This window comes from Dermacentor variabilis, chromosome 2 (assembly GCF_050947875.1).
Source record: "Dermacentor variabilis isolate Ectoservices chromosome 2, ASM5094787v1, whole genome shotgun sequence".
In the NCBI taxonomy this organism is placed as follows: domain Eukaryota; kingdom Metazoa; phylum Arthropoda; class Arachnida; order Ixodida; family Ixodidae; genus Dermacentor; species Dermacentor variabilis.
The window spans coordinates 100,318,006-100,336,380 of record NC_134569.1 but is presented as its reverse complement, the minus strand read 5'-3'; the positions used below and the strand labels follow the sequence as shown (position 1 = coordinate 100,336,380).

The window sequence follows — 18,375 nt, the reverse complement described above, 5'->3', positions numbered from 1 at the left end:
TTGTTTACGACGTATACAAGTAAAGAAAGAAGCAAGAAAGTTTGTCTTACCGCTAAGCGACTACAGGCACAAGGTCCGCACGAGGAAGTGGTTTCTATACATCGCACTTATCTTTGAGCGTCGCACGTGAGCGCGATCTCACGCGCTGATACTGCGCCGTGGTAGCCCTCGATGCAGCATGAAGCAGAGCAGTACCATTCTGCTGAACCTCTGTGAGAAGGGCACCGCTACCTTCCGCTTTCACGCATCGCTTCCTTGTCATTTCGATCTAACAAAAGGCATTGCACCACTTTTAAGTGTCAAACTTGTGCGAATTACACGCATTTGTGAGGCGTGGCGCTGCCGGTACTTGCTAGAAAGCGGGGCACGTTATCGTGAGAAATTGCACGTTAAGATGTACGAAAAAATAACAGCAATATCTTTCTTGTGTAGTTTGATGACAAGAATATTACAGCAGTGCTTAAATGTTTTGCAGTCTTACGTCATGTCATAACAAAGCTAAGAATATCCGTTTTTTTTTTGTGAAACATTTTTTCCTAATTTCTCTCATTTATTTTTTTATCATTCTAAGTTGGAATTGTAGTTTCTTTCCCTCTATTTAATAGGTAATGTAAATTTGGTTGGTCTGCTGTATCGTGTTGGTTCTTTTCTTTCGTTCAACATTTGACAAGACCTATAGTTACGCTACTATACGGCATCTACTACTAGCTTTAATTAAAAGAAGCACTGAGTTGCAAGACGACACCGTCACTGATAATGCGTCCTTGTCATCATCGACACACACTTCACTTCGTCGTACTGCCTTCTTCGGCTGCGGCAAAACCGCAACACAGCCAGCTGTGTGCTCTAGATGTCTACTCACTGCTTATTTTTCCCTGATTGACATACCTCAATCTTAACAGAATACCTTTGACAAAGCTGCTCTCGTTGCTGTCTTTTATTTGCTTTCGTAACTCGTAGCCGCCGCGGTTGATTAGTGGCTATGGTGTTGGGCCGCTAAGCACGAGGACGCGGGATTGAATCCCGGCCACGGTGGCCGCATTTCGATGGGGGCAAAAACACCCATGTGCTTAGAGTTAGGAGCACGTTAAAGAACCCAGGTGGTCTAAATTTACGGAGTCCGCCACTACGGCGTGCGTCATAATCAGAAAGTGGTTTTGGCACGTAAGACCCCGTAATTTAATATTAATTTTTTTCAGAACTCGTTTTGTATCTTGTAACGAAATATCTCTTCGTAGTTCCTGCTAAGCTCACCGCATGGACAACGCCTGCTTAACGTCCGAATTATTTAGTATTCTTTATTTTGCAACCCCTACTTTTTTAAAAGGCCCTCCATTTTTCACATTGCAATTAACACGTCACTTTGTTTTCAGAGCAATATTTGACGACTCCCCCTAAAATACAAACTTAGCGTGCACCTTTAGGCAAAAGCGTGGGCTGCACAAAACTGTGCCACTGAATGCATTATTCGCCACAAGACGCACGCCATTCCCTTTCACGGCTATATTCCATTTGGTTTTTTCTGCGATTTTACGTTTACGAAAATCCACCTTACGGCCCCTCTTTTCAACTCATGGCCTCTAAATGCAGGGATCTTTTCGTGTCACGAATTTCTGCCTCCGTCATAAATTGCCCTTCCTATTCCTTACCGCATAAGGAACTCTCCGGCTTCTACTTTCTTCACTGCTATATACTCTTAGTTATTACTCCTCTGAAACCATGCCAGGCCATGCTACCAGCGCGGTCGCGTTGTGCGCTTCTCCAGCTGTTGCGGCTCACCCACTACTGTGCTATCGCGAAATAGGTATAACAGCAGTTATATTGTATGCGCTCGAAACTGAACGCTTACCGCCTCCGGAGTGCGCGCCGCCGCCCAAGTCTGGAAAACGCACGTCATGCCCGTCGTCTTGGGAGCCTTTGACACCTTTGTTGTTGGAGCCTTCGTGCCCTTTTGAACCTTTGGAGCCTTTAGACCCTTTGGGTCCTTTGGATCCCTTGGGACCCTTGGATCCCTTGGGACCTTTAGACCCCTTGGGACCTTTAGACCCCTTGGGACCTTTAGACCCCTTGGAACCTTTACACCCTTTGGGACATTTTGAACCCTTGGGCCCTTTGGCGCCTTCGTTTTTGCCACCCTTTATATCGTCCGGCACGGATGGCTCGTCAGTATGGTCTGTTCCACCTCCGGTTGAATGAGTCACAGGGGTCTCCTGGTCAATGCTATCGGTAGCGGGGTTCTTTTCGGGCCTGTTTTTGTCGGGGCTGCCGTCGTTGGGGTTGCTGCCTCCGGAGCTAATTTCGTCGGGGATAATGTCGACGGGGCTGCTGTCTTCGGGGGTGTTGCCACCGGAGCCGCTGTCGCCGGGCCTGTTGTCGGGGCTGCTGTCGGTGGGCCTGCTGTCTTCAGGGCTGCTGTCGTCGGGGACACGCTCGGGTGGGGCCGGCTTATCATGGACTGTCCCGGAACCGGTGGAGTCGGTGACGGGTGTGCATCCGTCATCCTCCTTTGGGCCGCCTTTAATGTCGCCTTTCACTCCACCACCGCCTTCCACTGCATCAGCAGTGAGGAGGACGACAGCAGCCACAACGAGCAAATGGACAAGCACTAATGGCGATGCCATAACGTCCTGCAAGGAAGGCATTCCATTTATTATCAATGCAACTTGAAACGATAACACAAAATAACTGATCAGAAATCTTCTTACACGTATAATTACGTAAACTTGTGAAGTGTAATCATTCGGTAGCCAGTAATTAGGCATCCAGCAGTCCCAAGAGTTCATTTAGTAGTCATAATTATGCCAAATGCGCGTGAACCTTGAAGCGGAACAACAGATTTAAGTAGTTTCGGAAGTAGTTTCGGAATTCGTGTTTGAATTCGTGCTGATAGTATAGTCGTTATTTGCTGCATAAACAATCATGCTACATCGAGGACCCAGTAACGATGCATTATAAGTATATACGCCAGTCTGCTTCGACGCAAGAAGTGAGCATGTAATCACCCGATTTAATTAACCTTTCTTTTTTCTGGTGATGATACAGATAACTTCCTTGCTTGTTAAAGCGACTGTTTGTGCGTCAGTTGAATCTCTGAATTCCTCAGGTCTGTGTCTATCTCAGGGCCTTGCAATTCTTCACCCAATCCCCTATGCAGAGTAGTACCTGGACGCCTTTATACACGCCTGCAGAATTCTCTACTTTTCAATACAATCTCTCTCTCCCTCTCAGGAGAACTTGCTTGTTCAAGAGCCACTCAACTTCAGTCCATATTCTTGCTGAACATTACCCTTTACTCCTTCTTATAAGTGAACTGCTACTTGAGTTCCTGTGGTAGATAAATAAATTCCAACGGAAGCCATCTGACGATCAATGTCGACGTTAATTGGATTATCATTGAAGCAATACAACGACACACCACATTGCTAAGACCGAAATGCGTCATGCATGAGGCGTGTATGCAGCCTGGCTCCTCTCTTCCGACTGGAGCGGCTGTGCTATTTAGTGCCACCTCCGCGAAGTCCGTGTGGGGTGCGTGTGTGGATATATATTCAGGCAAGATTGTCCAAATATATATGACACTGATTCAATCCCACCCACCACTGGAGAAATTTGAAACGATCTATATTATCATTACAGAGCAGCACATGTCTGGTGGCACATGTTGACCTCAAAGAGGTTCATTGAAGAGCTATATTTAAGTGTGGCACGTACCCCGTGATCCAAGTCGGTCCAGCGGTTGGTTTTAATCCTATTCCCTCAGAACAGCAGCCCGATGCGTAACTCATCAGACCGTGGACTACCACCATATAAACCGGAATATAAGTGGAGACATTTTCTATGGAAAGAGGCAGCCTAAAGTTACGCTTCGTCTTACGTAGTGGCCTCTAGCAGAAGTCGAGTCGTCTTTTGCCGACCTAAGGTGTTCCTAGTGGCAAACGCATAGCCAGAGCCGTATCCATATCCAAATGGGATTTCTGGCAAATATTTTGCCGCCGTGTCTTCTTATGCGCGCTTTTCCGATCGACATCGCGTGTGGTTCACTTTCTTTTCTTTTTTTGCTTTTGTGTGGTGAGGAAGGAGCAGCGGCAGACGGAGACAGTTTTCAGCAGCGTTGAAGAGTTGTACCCTTAACCGAAGAGAACGGCAACATGCCCATTTCAGCGTCAGTGTGGCGTTTCTGAATAAAGCGTGCGATATTGAAGGCAACAAAAAAAGAAAACTGTCGGCGAGCCACCAACGTAAAACGTCATTTCGTGGGCGCAGTGCAGTGCATCCACAGGCTTGCAGACATTATGCGGGAGCTTCGTGCGCGAACTCTACCATGACAGTGCGTTCTAGTCGCTGCAGAGTGCAGTGCCATTGTGAAAATGAAGGCGTAAATAATAATATTTGGGGTTTTACGTGCCAGAACCACTTTCTGATTATGAGGCACGCCGTAGTGGAGGACTCCGGAAATTTTGACCACCTGGGGTTCTTTAACGTGCACCTAAATCTAAGCACACGGGTGTTTTCGCATTTCGCCCCCATCGAAATGCGGCCGCCGTGGCCGGGATTCGATCCCGCAACCTCGTGCTCAGCAGCCCAACACCATAGCCACTGAGCAACCACGGCGGGTTGAAAATGAGGGCGTTCTGGCAATCTTGATAGCTATTTTTTTTAAAATGAAGCTATCTTCGCCTATCATGCCATGCTTTGGCCTAATTCGGTCGGTCGGTCGGTCGGTCGGTCGGTCGGTCGCTGATCGGGTCCTCTTTGAGTAGATACAACCCCACAAAAAAGAAAAAGAAAAGAAAACGCGTCCCGCGCTTCCGTTTGAACCTCGGCCCGTCATCGCACCAGCCCGATCCTCTCAGCCATTAAGCCACAAACATTTTTTTTCCTTTTCTTATGTGGTATTTACTGCAACATGTATAATCCTATATGCAATAAACGTGCAAGAAATATTGAGGTCCCTTCTAGGTCATCAACATTACGTCACAATCGCACGTATACTTCTCTCATATCAACACCAACTAGCACTTTCAGATGGTCGTCACGTGTAGATTCTGATGAGGATCTTCACACTATGGCCACAAATTCACAGCGGGGGACTGGTAAAGAAGCGCGCGGTACATATTGAGACTACCTCTTTGAGATGATCGCCGCGTGTTAATAGTACTAATGGTTTCCATAGTATGGCACATGCCCACAAAGTAGTATCGGCCGAGAAGCCTGTCCGCGTGTTGATGATTAGGAAGATGGTTTCCGTACTATGACGCATAAGCACAACGGACAATTGGCCAAGAAGCGGTTGGTACAAATCGTGCCACCATCATTGAGATGATCGCCCCTGTATTGCTGATGATTATGATTTCCTACAATTCAGCATAGCCATAACGAGGGCTCGGCCAAGAAGCGTGTCCACTGTCCACATGCTGATAATTATGTTTATTATTTTCATACAGTAGCACATACCTAAGAAGCGGGCGCTACAATGGCACCTGCCGACAACGGGAGTTTCGCCCAGATGGGGGATGGGGTGTTGCATAATCTGAAAACGCTAACTACGTCTTTGAGATGACCACCGCGTGTTAATTATGATTTCCATATCATGGCACATACCCCAAAAAAGAGGGATCGGCCATGGAGCGTGTGCGCATGTCCATTAAGATGGTAATTTTCATACTATGCCACATTCTCAGAACGGGGAATTGGACTAAAATCAGGTGGTACATATTGTTCCACGAACTACCTATTTGAGATGATCGCCACGTGTTGACGATGATTCTGATTTCCACACTATGGCACATTGCCACCACAGAAGATGGGGCACGAAGCGCACACGCATATTGATAATGATGGTGATGACCTCTGTACAATCAATCACACGTGCCCACAACGGACGATGGGCCAAGAAGCGACCCGTACATTTAAAATAAATAAAAATGAATTACAGAATATCAGTAACTACTATAAGATTTGTCACATTGCGTATCAAGAGTTAGCGTTGGCGTGCCAGTTTACGCCAAAGACTAAGGAGCGAAATTGGAAAATTTATAGTATCTTATTAACCACTTCATGAAAGCTTCGCTTCACATATATTCCAACATGTGCGCTAGATCTGCAATTTTTTTCCTCTCTTTTTTTCCCCCTTCAAGGTAACATCTCGGCGTGCATTCCTACTCGACCTATATTTCGGCTTTCATTCACGGTATTCATTGACTCATGTTGGCGGGAAATGGTTAGACAGATAGACGGTTCGCGCGAAATGTGCGAAGTATCCTAAGAAAGCTAATAGAAATATACTTTGCATGGCAAGTCTATCATATGACACTTCTTTGTCACAGGATCATTGCAACTGTTTTGTGGAACGCACGAGTATAATAAAAGGAAGCATTTCTTATCTTCCTCGCTGCCCATTGTGAAATTGGCAAAAACAGGCTAAAGCATTGTCACGAATACTGGCATGAGTGCTTGTCACGAACGCTCAATTCCGTAATTCAGCCGTTTTGCTCTTGGACATTACTGCCACTTTTGAAGTAGCAACCCTACCAAATTTAGTTCTGGGATATTGCCGCCGAATAAAAGTAGAATAGTTTTTAAAGCTCACTACAACAGGCAAATACGGTTCCACCTCTTCTGCTCACGCAGTGTCGAAATCATTCAGTGTCTCTTTACATTCATGCAGTGTCTTTTTCAATGTGTTTAATGTCTTACTGTTTTAACCATCTGAACGTTCCTACAAGATTGTCGTCGATTAATTCATCCTTGTCCTGCGAACGGCTAGCCTCCTGATTGGCTCAAATGGTAGAGCGACCGCCCCGCAAAGGCGTTCGTCCCGGGTTGGGTTGCCGGACCACGAGGAATTTTTCTTCAGCTGCGAGGCTTTCTTTCTGAGAAACCCGTGTGGGTTTCCTTTGTAGATTCGTGATAAAATTTGGGTGTATGCCAGTTTTTCTCTTTCGAGATCGACAGATTGCTGTTCTACGTATTTCTCATAGAGCATGTACGGTGAGAAAGAACGCCATTGCTTTGCCAACTATCGTCTGAAGAAAACATTCGAGGCTGTAACAAGAAGCAAGACAACAATAAGCAAGAAGCTTAACCACAACCGCACTTGGCCCTTAAGCCCAAGAAAGGACTAGGGACATTATGTGAGCAAGGCTAAAGAGCGAACCTTCCTGGTTCACTAATGTACTAAAGGAGATTGAAGAGGCACAAAAAGCACTACAAGGAAACTAAGAAGCGAAGATACATGCACTGAGCACGCATTCTCCGCAAAGTCACAAGTGGCTTCCGAGTCCAGCGTAGTCCAGAAAGCGCTCCCTTAGTTTTCTGTGTGGAACTGCTGTGTTGGTTGTAGTGCACGACATCTTTTCCTGTGTGAACCATCGCCTAACTGGCGTAGAATAGTTCGAAGGGGTACTCTTTGCTTGTCAGCTACAATCGAATGAGAAGCACACTCTTAAAAAAAGCAGGTCGCAGTAGTTAGTACTTGGTGTCACACCATTTTCTACCTTAGTATAACTGCAGTTGGCAACGATAGAGTTAGTAAAAATACCAAATGAACGAGGTAGCCATTGCTAGCTAATGGGTTTCAGCTCCGAATTGCAAACGCAATTAGTGTCAGGTGACACAAATGATCTAGCCTCTGCTGCATATATCGGACAAGCTGAGGCGTATTCCAGAGTGGGTCCCATATATGTGTTATGGAATAGGAACCTTGAATTCGGTTGCGCCAACTACGTTCGCAATTGGTAGCTGAGTCCCATTAGTAACGGTGACTAGGTTGTTTTTTGGTTGATTGATTCATTGATTGATTGGTTATTTTTTATTTATTTTGACATTCCTAAACTTTAAACAACTTTGCGGATCAATAGCCAAAGGCTAGGGATAGGTCCGACAAAAAAGTATGATACAGGTAGCAATAAAAAAGAGTAAAAACATGACAGGGAGTGAAACCGAGGAAAATAATTGGTGTGCTTTTCGCTGCACCAAACTGAAACTAAACTGAACTGCAACAGCAAAAGAAATAACAGGTGTGGCAGAAACGTTTTTGTTTGTTTGTTTGTTTGTTTGTTTGTTTGTTTGTTTGTTTGTTTGTTTGTTTGTTTGTTTACAAACAAGGCATACAGAAGCATCAGTGTCACTACAGTCACTATTTCGTTGCGAACTGCAGTTACATCAAGGTAGTAAACTGGTGTGACACTAGGTAGAAACGACCTTTCTTTTTATGAGTGTACTCGACAATTTTCTTACAACCCAGAGAGGCGCATGTGACGCTGTAAACCATTCCGACAAATAGTAAATGACTTGTTTAAAGCTACAGCCGGTTCATGATTGCACTTTTCGGTCAGGCCTTGAAGACAACGCACAGGAAGTGAAACAATTTTCAGGGTGAGATAGTTGCAAATAAGCCTACTGTACGTGCGGCACAGGACAACGGGAAGTGGAAGCATGCAGTATCGATACCCTGCACATCGTGCGTGGCAAGCTAAGTAGCAAACTATCCCGATCCGGCATCCTCCAGCAGATATGCCTCAAGCTGGATCGGCAAAAAGAAGAAAAACAGGTTCAGTGCTCAACAATAATCTGACCACGGTCGGTAACAATTATTGTCCCACTTCGTCCCTTCCCACAATGTTATCGCGCTTTAGACATTCTTTAAAACCATTTTTATTATCCCTACGTGAATTTGAAACTTTCGTACTGGTTTTTTGAAGATGCAGGTTATACTGTTTCAATGGTTGCCAGTCTACAGGAAGGGAGCGAAAACAACTGAAGTAGCTGATGGGAAGGCTTACGTGATTCCTTGCACTGAATCTTCAACTTTGTTCTATGTTGCTCTCGTACTGAGTAGGAGTCGTCAATGCATAAATTCTATAAGCCGAACGAACGATACTATGCTCTATCCCCTTATCCTTATTACGCAGAAGCTCACGGGAAATGTTTAAATATGTTTAAATAAAAATGTGATATCCACTGCTCCACCTGAGCATTAGGCTCAGTTGCCTACATTTGTCTTTCTTCAAGGGAATTTACACGAGGGAGATTCGTCGTTGGAAAGCTCTTGTAAGCTTTACCTTTCGATATGGCGACTCGTCGAGGCTGCGGAACTTACCGCCCGTCACTGTCTCCGACGAGTTATCTTCCGAGGCGCGGAAGCGACCTCAGTCCGCGCCTCTGACTCCACGCTGGATGCCTTAGTGAGCGAGCAACCTGCAAAATCAACTTGCTCTCGGAGCTCGGCCAGTTCCGCTTACAGAGGCGCCATCAAGACTGTGGAACGAGAGTACGTGTGCTCGTAAACAAAGAAAACGCGCAAACGGAATAAATACAACGAATTCAAGCCTGTATGCTAAAAGCTCGGCTGCCACCTTATGCATTTGGCATCGAGCGCCCAACGAAATTGATCCTCGGCGAGCCGTAAACGTCATGCAGTATTTCACATCTGTCGGAGCCCGCTTCCGTGCATCCCTTTCTGCCGCTGTTTTGTTCGATGCCCTGGCGTTCATACAGCGCTTGCCTGCCATCGTAGTCCTCCGCGAGTGAGTGGAAATAGAGAATGCGGAGCCTCTGTGTGAGCAAAGGCGCCTCGTGGCCTGTTCGCGGAATGTAGTTTGCGGACTCTTGTTCAGGGCACATCGATAGGAAGTCGTCGTTGTGAGGCTGTGCGCTCTCTACATTCGTAGGAGGTTTAGTTATTTCTTTATTTTTTAATTGCGCATGCGTAACACAAGGGGAAAGAAAATGAAGGGTCGCACTTTTTTCCCGCTCGTGGGCACCACTCTTTTTCGTATCGTCAGCTCACGTTTTTGAATGGGCCCGCAGCGCCTTGGCGGGTGATGAATGTGGATCGAATAAAAAAACCAGCCCCTCGTGACAGTAATTTCCTTGGCACGGCTGAACAATGGCTCATGTAAAGAGATATTTCTGTTTTTGTAGCCGTGGAAACGACACTTCTTTTTTTTACAAACGAAGCGCCGTTGATAGGATGACAGTCGCTTGCAGAAGGCTATGCTGAAAGGAGCAGGAGCATTCACGGACCAATATATTTCATCATTTGTGGCACTTTCGCAACCGCAGCACAGAAAAGAAAGATAAGTGAATGGGCGTGCTACTGAATTACGCTTAGAAGGTCTCCACACGAATACCGATTTCCGTAGTGCATGGTGCTAGGATGATACAGGCAAGCTGCGATCTAAGATCACATGCATCACTATGCCTTGAGTGATCTATAACCCGATTCGTCGTTGTTCTGAAAACATAGCATTCCAAATACCACAAATATTTACACTACCACTCTCGCCATGTTTAATGTGTTCGCATGTATAGCGATTTTCTTTTTCTATGGTTGCCATCGGTCGTAATGCATGACGTATGCACCATTGGCAGTGCTCTCCGTGTGAACCAGAAGCCGACGTCGCCAATCATACAGCAGGTCAACGTATAAATTAGGTGAGTAAGTGTATCGCTAATGTCTACAGTAAACGACTGGCTCAGTAGTACAGCGATAGATATACGTACTGTAGTCGTTTGGCACACGGTTGTACAAGCATAAAAGAAGGAATGAAACTATTCTTCTTACTGGATAAGTTTTCTTGGTGTGGGAATTTTCCATGAAAATAAAATTGCGAGGCTCCACAAAAGCGTTGTTTCAGAGAGATGTTGGATGTTGCCACTCCTAACAAATTAATGTCCATACCTAAAGTAGCTGGAAGCTGCACAGAATAAAGAAAGAACAGAATGCGAAAAGTAAGGACAACTGACAGGAAGCTCTGGAGGCGTGCCAAATCAGCAGTGACAAACATAAGCTATATCTGTCACCGTTCCACTCACGTACATAAGAAACACCAATTATTGGTGAACGGATAAATGGCTGTCGGGCTCTTTGTATCAACTTATTTCTTTGCAGTTTACGGCAACAGTTAAGTTCGTCTTGGTGTTGGTAGTTCGTCGCCGTATTCGTGCCTTACCAAGTATCTATGTAATTGATAGTACCTGTTGTTTAAAACATTCGTGTGCTCACCTCTGTTCCCTTCCCCATTTCCTTGTCGCTTGCGCATTGTGTTTTTTTTTCAAATGGTGCATATACGGGGTCCTCAAAAATAAACCATCGGTCATTTTAATAAACAGGTTGTCCTTTGCTGCGCAAACTCGGCTTGCACGTGCGGTTTGTACGCTTTCGTGTCATCAGTCCATGCTGTAGAATCACGAAGTGCATAGTCCACAAAAGAAAAAGAAAGACAGTTTCGCCCGAATAGTGAAGCATTGACATCGGCCGCAAGGCTTCGTGTTGCGCTGAAACTCCTTGAAGCTATATTGAAACACCTTAGAACTTGATGACGAATCGCGGCACGCAAGGCGACTGTAGCTATGCAAAAAGAATAGCGCCCTGGCAGCTACCGGGCGTCTCACAAGGTTTGCTTAAGGTATACCTTACACTGGCGTAGGGAGCCTACATGCAAGCTCTCTAAAACGTAGCTTGCATTGTAGGCCAGCGGCGTTTCCAGCTGTCGCACCTCGATGGCGGATGATACTGACGCTGAAACGGGTGCCGTTAGTCCGCGTTCACTGGAATGTTAGGTAACGTTAGCTTGACCTTTAACTATTCATTCCGCTCAGGCCAGGAGGGGAGTATTTCATCTAGAAGGCCGTCCATTTCGGCTGCTGCTGCTTAATGGCTTGAGCTGCGCCAGAGAGAAGGAAACGGGCTGCAGGGACGCCTGTCTCCTACTTCTCACTGGAATCCCAGCCCAGCCAATCGGAACTTCCGCAGAAGCCGAAAATGGACCGTCCACTAAGTGGACTCTTAGAAGACTAACGCCTGCCATTCTCGCGCGATTAACGCCCGCTCCTACTCGACATTTCAGAGGGTCGCAGCCGCTTCGCGGCTCCTCCGGCTGCCGACAGACCAGATTGTGGTCATCGTACGGCCCCGAGGAGGGATCGACGTTTCGAAAGCGCACTTGGTGCTGCTGGCGAGGGTGACCATGGCAGCAGCGCTAACCGACCAACAAGCTTCGGAAGACACGATGTGCCTCAACAAGGTACATAATAATATTGTGATTTCGACTCCAGTCATAGCCAATGCTACCACTTATGCCGGGATCCAGAAAATTCACACGAAAGTCGGCGCTTTAGAGGTCTCTGCATACGTGGCCGCGCCGGAAAACACTTGCAAAGGCGTCATCACGAACGTTGATCCCTTGATAGGAGAGCCTACCATCAGAAGAATGATTCCAAATCAATGGAACCCGACCACCATCGATGTCAAGAGAATCAAAAACACGCATGTCATTGTGATCCTCTTCGACGGACGTCGAGTCCCAAACAATGTCATGTGGGGAAAAGCCCTGTTGCCATGTTCGCTTTACAAACTACAAGTCGACGTTTGTCACGCCTGCGGCCGCGCCGGGCACCGGGCCGACGTATGCTACAGCAGCAAAGAAGAGAGAAGTAAATGCCACAACTGCGGCGAAGGGCTCCCAAAAGGCGCTGCAGAAGAACACAACTGCATCCCAAAATGCAAGCTCTGCGAGGGCAATCACTCCACGGGTTGCCGTACGTGCATGCAAAGATTCCACATCCCATACGTCATGCGAAGACGCAGGAGAAGGAAACGAAACCGCTCCGATAGAGAAGCAAACCCGGACGAGGTCAACGACCCAGCGGCTATACAGCAGGAGCCGGCAGGTAGCTCCGTACCCAAGCGGCACTGCCGCTCCAGAGGGCACTCCGCTCCAGGGACCGATCCAGGTCGAGATCCAGCTCCAGAAAGCCCTCCAAGAGAACGATTTGGGCCGACATGGTGGCAACAACGGCGCTGCATCGACTACTTCAAAGTAAAATAGGGCACAGCCAGAGCGCGTGGCACACCCAGGAATGCATAGAACGGGAAAACAAAGCACTCAAACAAGAACTAGCTGAACTCAGAGCAACCCTAGCCAAGCTATAAGGACGTATCTTGACAAACAACACACCGATACATATCCCTCAATCTTCCGGGACCGTGGTCGCATCGTGTAGCACACACACGCGCAGGTCCGTCGTCATCCAAACCGATGACTACACATCCGTCATGGACGCTTTTATGTCTGATGGCAGTGAGGCTCCTTCTAACGCCTCCGTCAGTGACAACAAAGTCAAGAAGCGCAGCAAGAAGAGCAAGTACAACACATGTCATTCGGCAATTACATAAATTAAGGAGGCACTCACGCAAATCTGCGGCAGATTCGACCGCCTAGGAAGACCAATCACTCATCCCAAAACCACGAAAACAACCCCCATGCAGGACCATGCAGTCTTTCTGGAACCCCTACTTGCGTCGCCCGCACCCCCCTATACACCAGGACCAATAAGTGAGCCCAGCTAAAAGGGGGCCATGCCAAAACAGTACAATGGATAACGCACGGCAATATTTCAAGACCTGGCACTGGAACTGTAACTCATTCAACAACAAGAAAGGTAACCTAGCGCAATTCGTCAGACCATGTAAAGAAAAGCCACACGTCATCATTCTGCAAGAGTACATGGCATAAAAGAACATTTAAAACATGTCCTTCTCGGGGTACAGGGTTTCTAGGCCGACCCTGGCCCCCGAGTTCAAACAAGCCAGGGGCATTGCCACTCTCATCCGCAAAGACGTCAGCTTCGTGGAAAGGCGCACCCCGACACACAAGAAAGGCCTGGAATCCATGCTCACTGAAATCATTCCTAGTCGAGCCCTAAAGACCAACCTTTACATACTAACCGTCTACAGTTCCCCGATTGACAGACTCAGGAACTTTAACAAACTTCTCACATCGGCCGCGTCGCAAGCCAAGGACAGGTCGCTGATCATTGCCGGAGACTTCAATGCGCACAACACCGTCTGGGGCTACGCCACTAATGACAGGAAAGGGATTAAGCTTGCCGAGTGCATGGACACCCCAGGCATTAAACTCATCAGGAACTCAAGGTTCCCGTCGTGCTGAGGCAACTCGGTTCAGAGGGACACCACCCCAGACCTGACGTTCCTCAGAAACGCGGACGGCTCATGGGATAACCTGCAAAAGGACCTTGGCAGTCGCCATTTCATCCTAAAAATCAACTCCCGCATCACACACAATCCTCACAAGACGTACACCCACGTCGACTGGAACCTCTTCCGGAAAATGAGGGGTAATGAGGACAGACAAGAAGAAACCTTCGAAGAGCTCCTGGAAAATCTAAAGATTACGGTGGCCAACGCCACTAAAGAAATAAGCAGGGACTTGGAGGTGCCAGCCATGGAATCCAGACTCGCAATCCACTTGGAGGCCAAGAACGCGTTATGAAAAAGATGGAAACAGCTGAAGCTAAACAGGAGGCTGAGGTCTAATGGCATCAACAATCAACAATTAACGGCAATCAACAAAGAGATCGAAGAACACTCCATAAACTTGAGTTCGCAGCAATGGGACGAAGTGTAAAACGAATCGGGCGGAAAAAGGAGAAGGGGCAGCAAGTGCAGCCTTCTCAAGCACCTATTCGCCGACAGCAACAAACCGACTAAGAGTAATGCCCGGCTAACGATCGAAAGGCTTGTTCATCTCCACACGAAAGAAGGCACGAGTTCGTGGGACTTTGCTGACGCTCTAGTAGACATCTACCTTCCGGCAGAGCGCAAGTCTGTCCCGTGGGACGACCCGACACGCGAGTACAAGGGGCCACTTCAACTCTCGCTGGATCGTCCTTTCGAAGTTTCGGAGATTGCGCACGCCTTTCACGACCTAAACGGACGTTTGGCCCCTGGCCCAGATGGATTCACCAACAAACTACTCAGAAATCTAGATGACGAAGCCATACAAATCATTACGAGCAAAATTAACGAAGTATGGGCTGGAGGTCGGCTGCCAGATGAATGGCGAACTGTCAATGTAGTCCTCATCCCCAAACCCGGAAAACCGCTCCATGCAGAGAATCCGAGACGCATCTCCCTTACGTCGAGTCTCGGGAAGGTCGCGCAACATGCACAGTAGAATTAGAGAGCACATTGAAGAAAACGGCCTATTCAGCCTTCAGAAAATATAGGCTTCAGAAAATCACTATCCACCTAAGACACTATGCTACTCATCACGAGCGCCGTCATAGACAACAAATCCAGGGAGGTAAAAGGCATCCTGGCGCTCGACTTAACTAAGGCCTTCGACACGGTCAGACATGAAGACATCCTCAACGAAATGTCCCACTTTAAATATCGGGGTAAATTTCCACAACATCGGGAGATCGCTTCTGGCTAACCGAACGGCCACCGTAAAGGTCGGACAAATAAAAAGCAGAAAGTACAGGCTAGGCACCATCGGCACCCCGCAAGTATCAGTGCTTTCGCCGCTTCTTTTCAACATCTCGATGCACAATCTCTCCAACAAACTCTCGAAAGTCTCGCGAGTAGGGCACGCGATTTACACGGACATCACCATATGGTCCGCGAGCGGCCCGCTAGGCCCTCTGGAGCAGAACCTACAGCAAGCGCTGGACACCATGGAAGCTTTCCTTACAAACACGGGACCGAAGCTCTCCCCCAGAAAATCAGAGATCCTCGTGTGCAAACAAGACTCCAGGGAGAGGCAGCTCCTTAGCTCCCTGTCCGTTCACCTGCCCGCCAGGGACGGAGGAAACATCTCCAGGTGTAACACAATCAAGGACCTGGGTATAGGCTTACAACAATGACAATGCGGAGGCACTAAAACGCATCGAAAAGAGCACCCTCAACTTCACCAGGGTCATATCACGGGTCGCCAGCACAAGAGACGGACTGAAAGAGGGCAACCTCATGAAAGGATTTCACGCCTTCCTCATCAGCCACGTAACCTTTGCTTTAAAGCAAAGAAACAATTGTTTTGTACTCATATGACATTACTAGAATTTCAAATTTGAGAACTTGATGAAATTGAAATAAATTTGCTTATTGGAAAATAAAATAATGCGCTGATGTTTATAAATATTCCTTCAGCAAAAACATATTTACGCATGCCATCTGAACCTCTACTGGATTTGAGATTGACGTTAATGAGCACAGTCTCAAGTATAAACAAAAGAATACGCCGTTTGTATGATGGACACGCTAGCTAGTTGCGGAAGTTCATTCGGAAAAGCATAATGTTCTAAAGGTATCGATTAAACCCGAACACTTCCTCTGGTTAGAATCCGGGATTCCTTCTGTTTCTAAAGCGCGAGCGGAAATTTACTTCCTTAGTGAGTTTTTTTTTTTTTTTTGCTGATTTTGAAAATATTTGTGCCTAATAACTTAAGTGGCCCAGACGAAATTGCGGCTGAGGCGTTAGCATACCATGCGACACAGGAGACGTTCGAGGGCTATAAGTCTTTTAATACTCAATGAAAGAAACCACATCTTTCTTGGTGTGCTTCGACGATTTTAACACAATGTCATGTCGTGTTGTTCCAGATGGCATGCACATGGTGCATTATAACTTCCAACAGTAACTGAGAAACGTATTTTGACTGCAGCGACCCAGGAAACGAAGAAAACTCTTTATAATGTTCCCCACTCATAAAGAGGAACAAGATAAAACACAGTTAAACGCATGGCTTTTCTTTGTCGGGGAAAAGTGTTGAAATCGGTTGTTTTTGGTGCTCGCATCTTTCCGTATAGGTTCCGACATATTTTTTTTCCTACGGCGATAAGCAAAATATAGACCAGTTTTCTTTTTTTTTTTATAATGCCTGACGGTTTCATTGCACATTCCTTTTTCTTTGTGTGTTCTGCTGCGTTGTCATAAACATAAAGGCAATTTCATTTTTGCCGAGGTTCTAGTTATGTTGTAGGCCCTAACTGTTGGCAGAACTTCTGTCGGTATTTGTCGCCATGTTAGTCAGGCAATTATATTGTACCCTTGTCGCTGTAAACGGCAGCACAATGGGACCTGAAAATTTCATTGACCTTTGTTTCCCCTACTGACTGGTGGCGTCTGACACTGACCAGTCGGTCATGGCCAGCCGTCCTCCTCCTCACTACCTCTCCCTCCACTGGCCCGACTTCCCTCATTCGATAGCTGGCAATCCTAAGCCCGTCAGGTGTCGTGTAGACAAGAGTCGCTGAACTACATGAAGCTGTATAGCATAGACAGGCAATCGTTTCGGGATGCAAGTTTGGAGTGAACTGTTATCCCTTGGGTATAAAATGTGGCCGCAGCGGTGGCATATATCTGCCAAACTTCAGAGTTCTCAAAAGATCGACATCATTATTCGAACCATGTTCTCGCTCCTTTCTGCCCCATCAAGCTACTTTGCCATAAACGCACTTTTGTACGAGAGTTCGTTAAAGGAATCCTACAGCATCGTAGCACAGGTACGCACGAGATGATGGAAGCGCATCTCTTCTTTCAAGGTTGGGACAGTCAGTTTTCCGCTACCGCAGACAGAGCTGATGGAAAACTTTTTCAATAGCGGGTCTGTGCTCCTTCGCAGCATAAATTCCAACGTGTTCAAAAAGACAAAACGCCTGAACAGAATTTTCACTATACCGATAACGAGCTCCCTGTGATAATATTGCTATTAAAGTATCACCTAGACTATGCAACGTGCACTCACTAAATAATTGTGAATAAATGCATCTCAATATCTTTAAGAAATTTAACAATTTTTGTGATTTTAAATTTGTTACTGCGAAAGCTCGTTGTTGCTGAAGGCGGCAAAACCGTACATGAACGACTAATACAGGATCTTTCAGAAAAAGCATTCGAATTGTTTTTAATATATAGAAGATGCCATCATCAAATGATATTCTCCTGAGTTACTTTTGCCACGGAGACAGGTTTGAAAACCGCGGGATGTAACTATTGGGGAATTATTTATGCAAATCAAAATAATGAACTGTCAATCGAAAGAGCCAGACCATCCTGATAAAAGCGATGGAGTTTCTATCCTATGAACATGTTAAATTGCCAGGTTATTGAGATTTATTTATTTATTTATTTATTTATTTATTTATTTATCTATTTATTTATTTATTTATTTATTTATTTATTTATTTATTTATTTATTTATTTATTCGGTTTGATGTCCATAAGCAACACACCCGCTTTGACAGGCGCCGTAGCAGTGGGTTCTGGGATAATTTTTGCCACCTTTGGTTCCTTATCCACAACCAAGGCATGGTACGCAAGCATATTTTCATCCAGCCTCCATCGGAAAGCGCCCACTGTGCTCGAGTATCAAACGCACGGTCTCGCTCTCAACACCAGAACGCCGTATCCAGTCTAACTCTTCTATGACAAACGCCTCTCAACAGAATGACCATCTAGCGCAGTGTTGCTTATTGCCGACTTGTGTGAATAAATATAACTTGAATTAAGGTTAAATAACAGTACCGTTTTGCTGAATGTACCTAATTGCTTTATCGGTAGCGGTAAC

General features: G+C 46.3%; 2 protein-coding genes across 4 annotated transcripts in view; one reads left to right on the top strand and one right to left on the bottom strand.

The window, feature by feature from the left end:
- LOC142572399 (chitinase-3-like protein 1) overlaps positions 1-9,345 on the bottom strand; it is a 29,282-nt gene extending 19,937 nt beyond the window's left edge. Inside the window, exons 1-2 of one of the 2 annotated variants that reach the window (XM_075681488.1) lie at positions 9,063-9,345; positions 1,850-2,627 (exon numbers count right to left, since the gene is read on the bottom strand). In XM_075681488.1, coding sequence (XP_075537603.1) covers positions 1,850-2,621 — 772 coding nt within the window. In that variant the 5' untranslated portion in view covers positions 2,622-2,627; positions 9,063-9,345. The remainder of the gene's footprint in view (positions 1-1,849; positions 2,628-9,062) is intronic. The other variant, XM_075681487.1, reaches the window with a different exon arrangement.
- The window catches only part of LOC142572403 (sulfotransferase ssu-1-like), a 179,825-nt gene that overhangs the window by 22,392 nt on the left and 139,058 nt on the right, over positions 1-18,375 (top strand). The gene's annotated exons all lie outside the window — the stretch shown is intronic.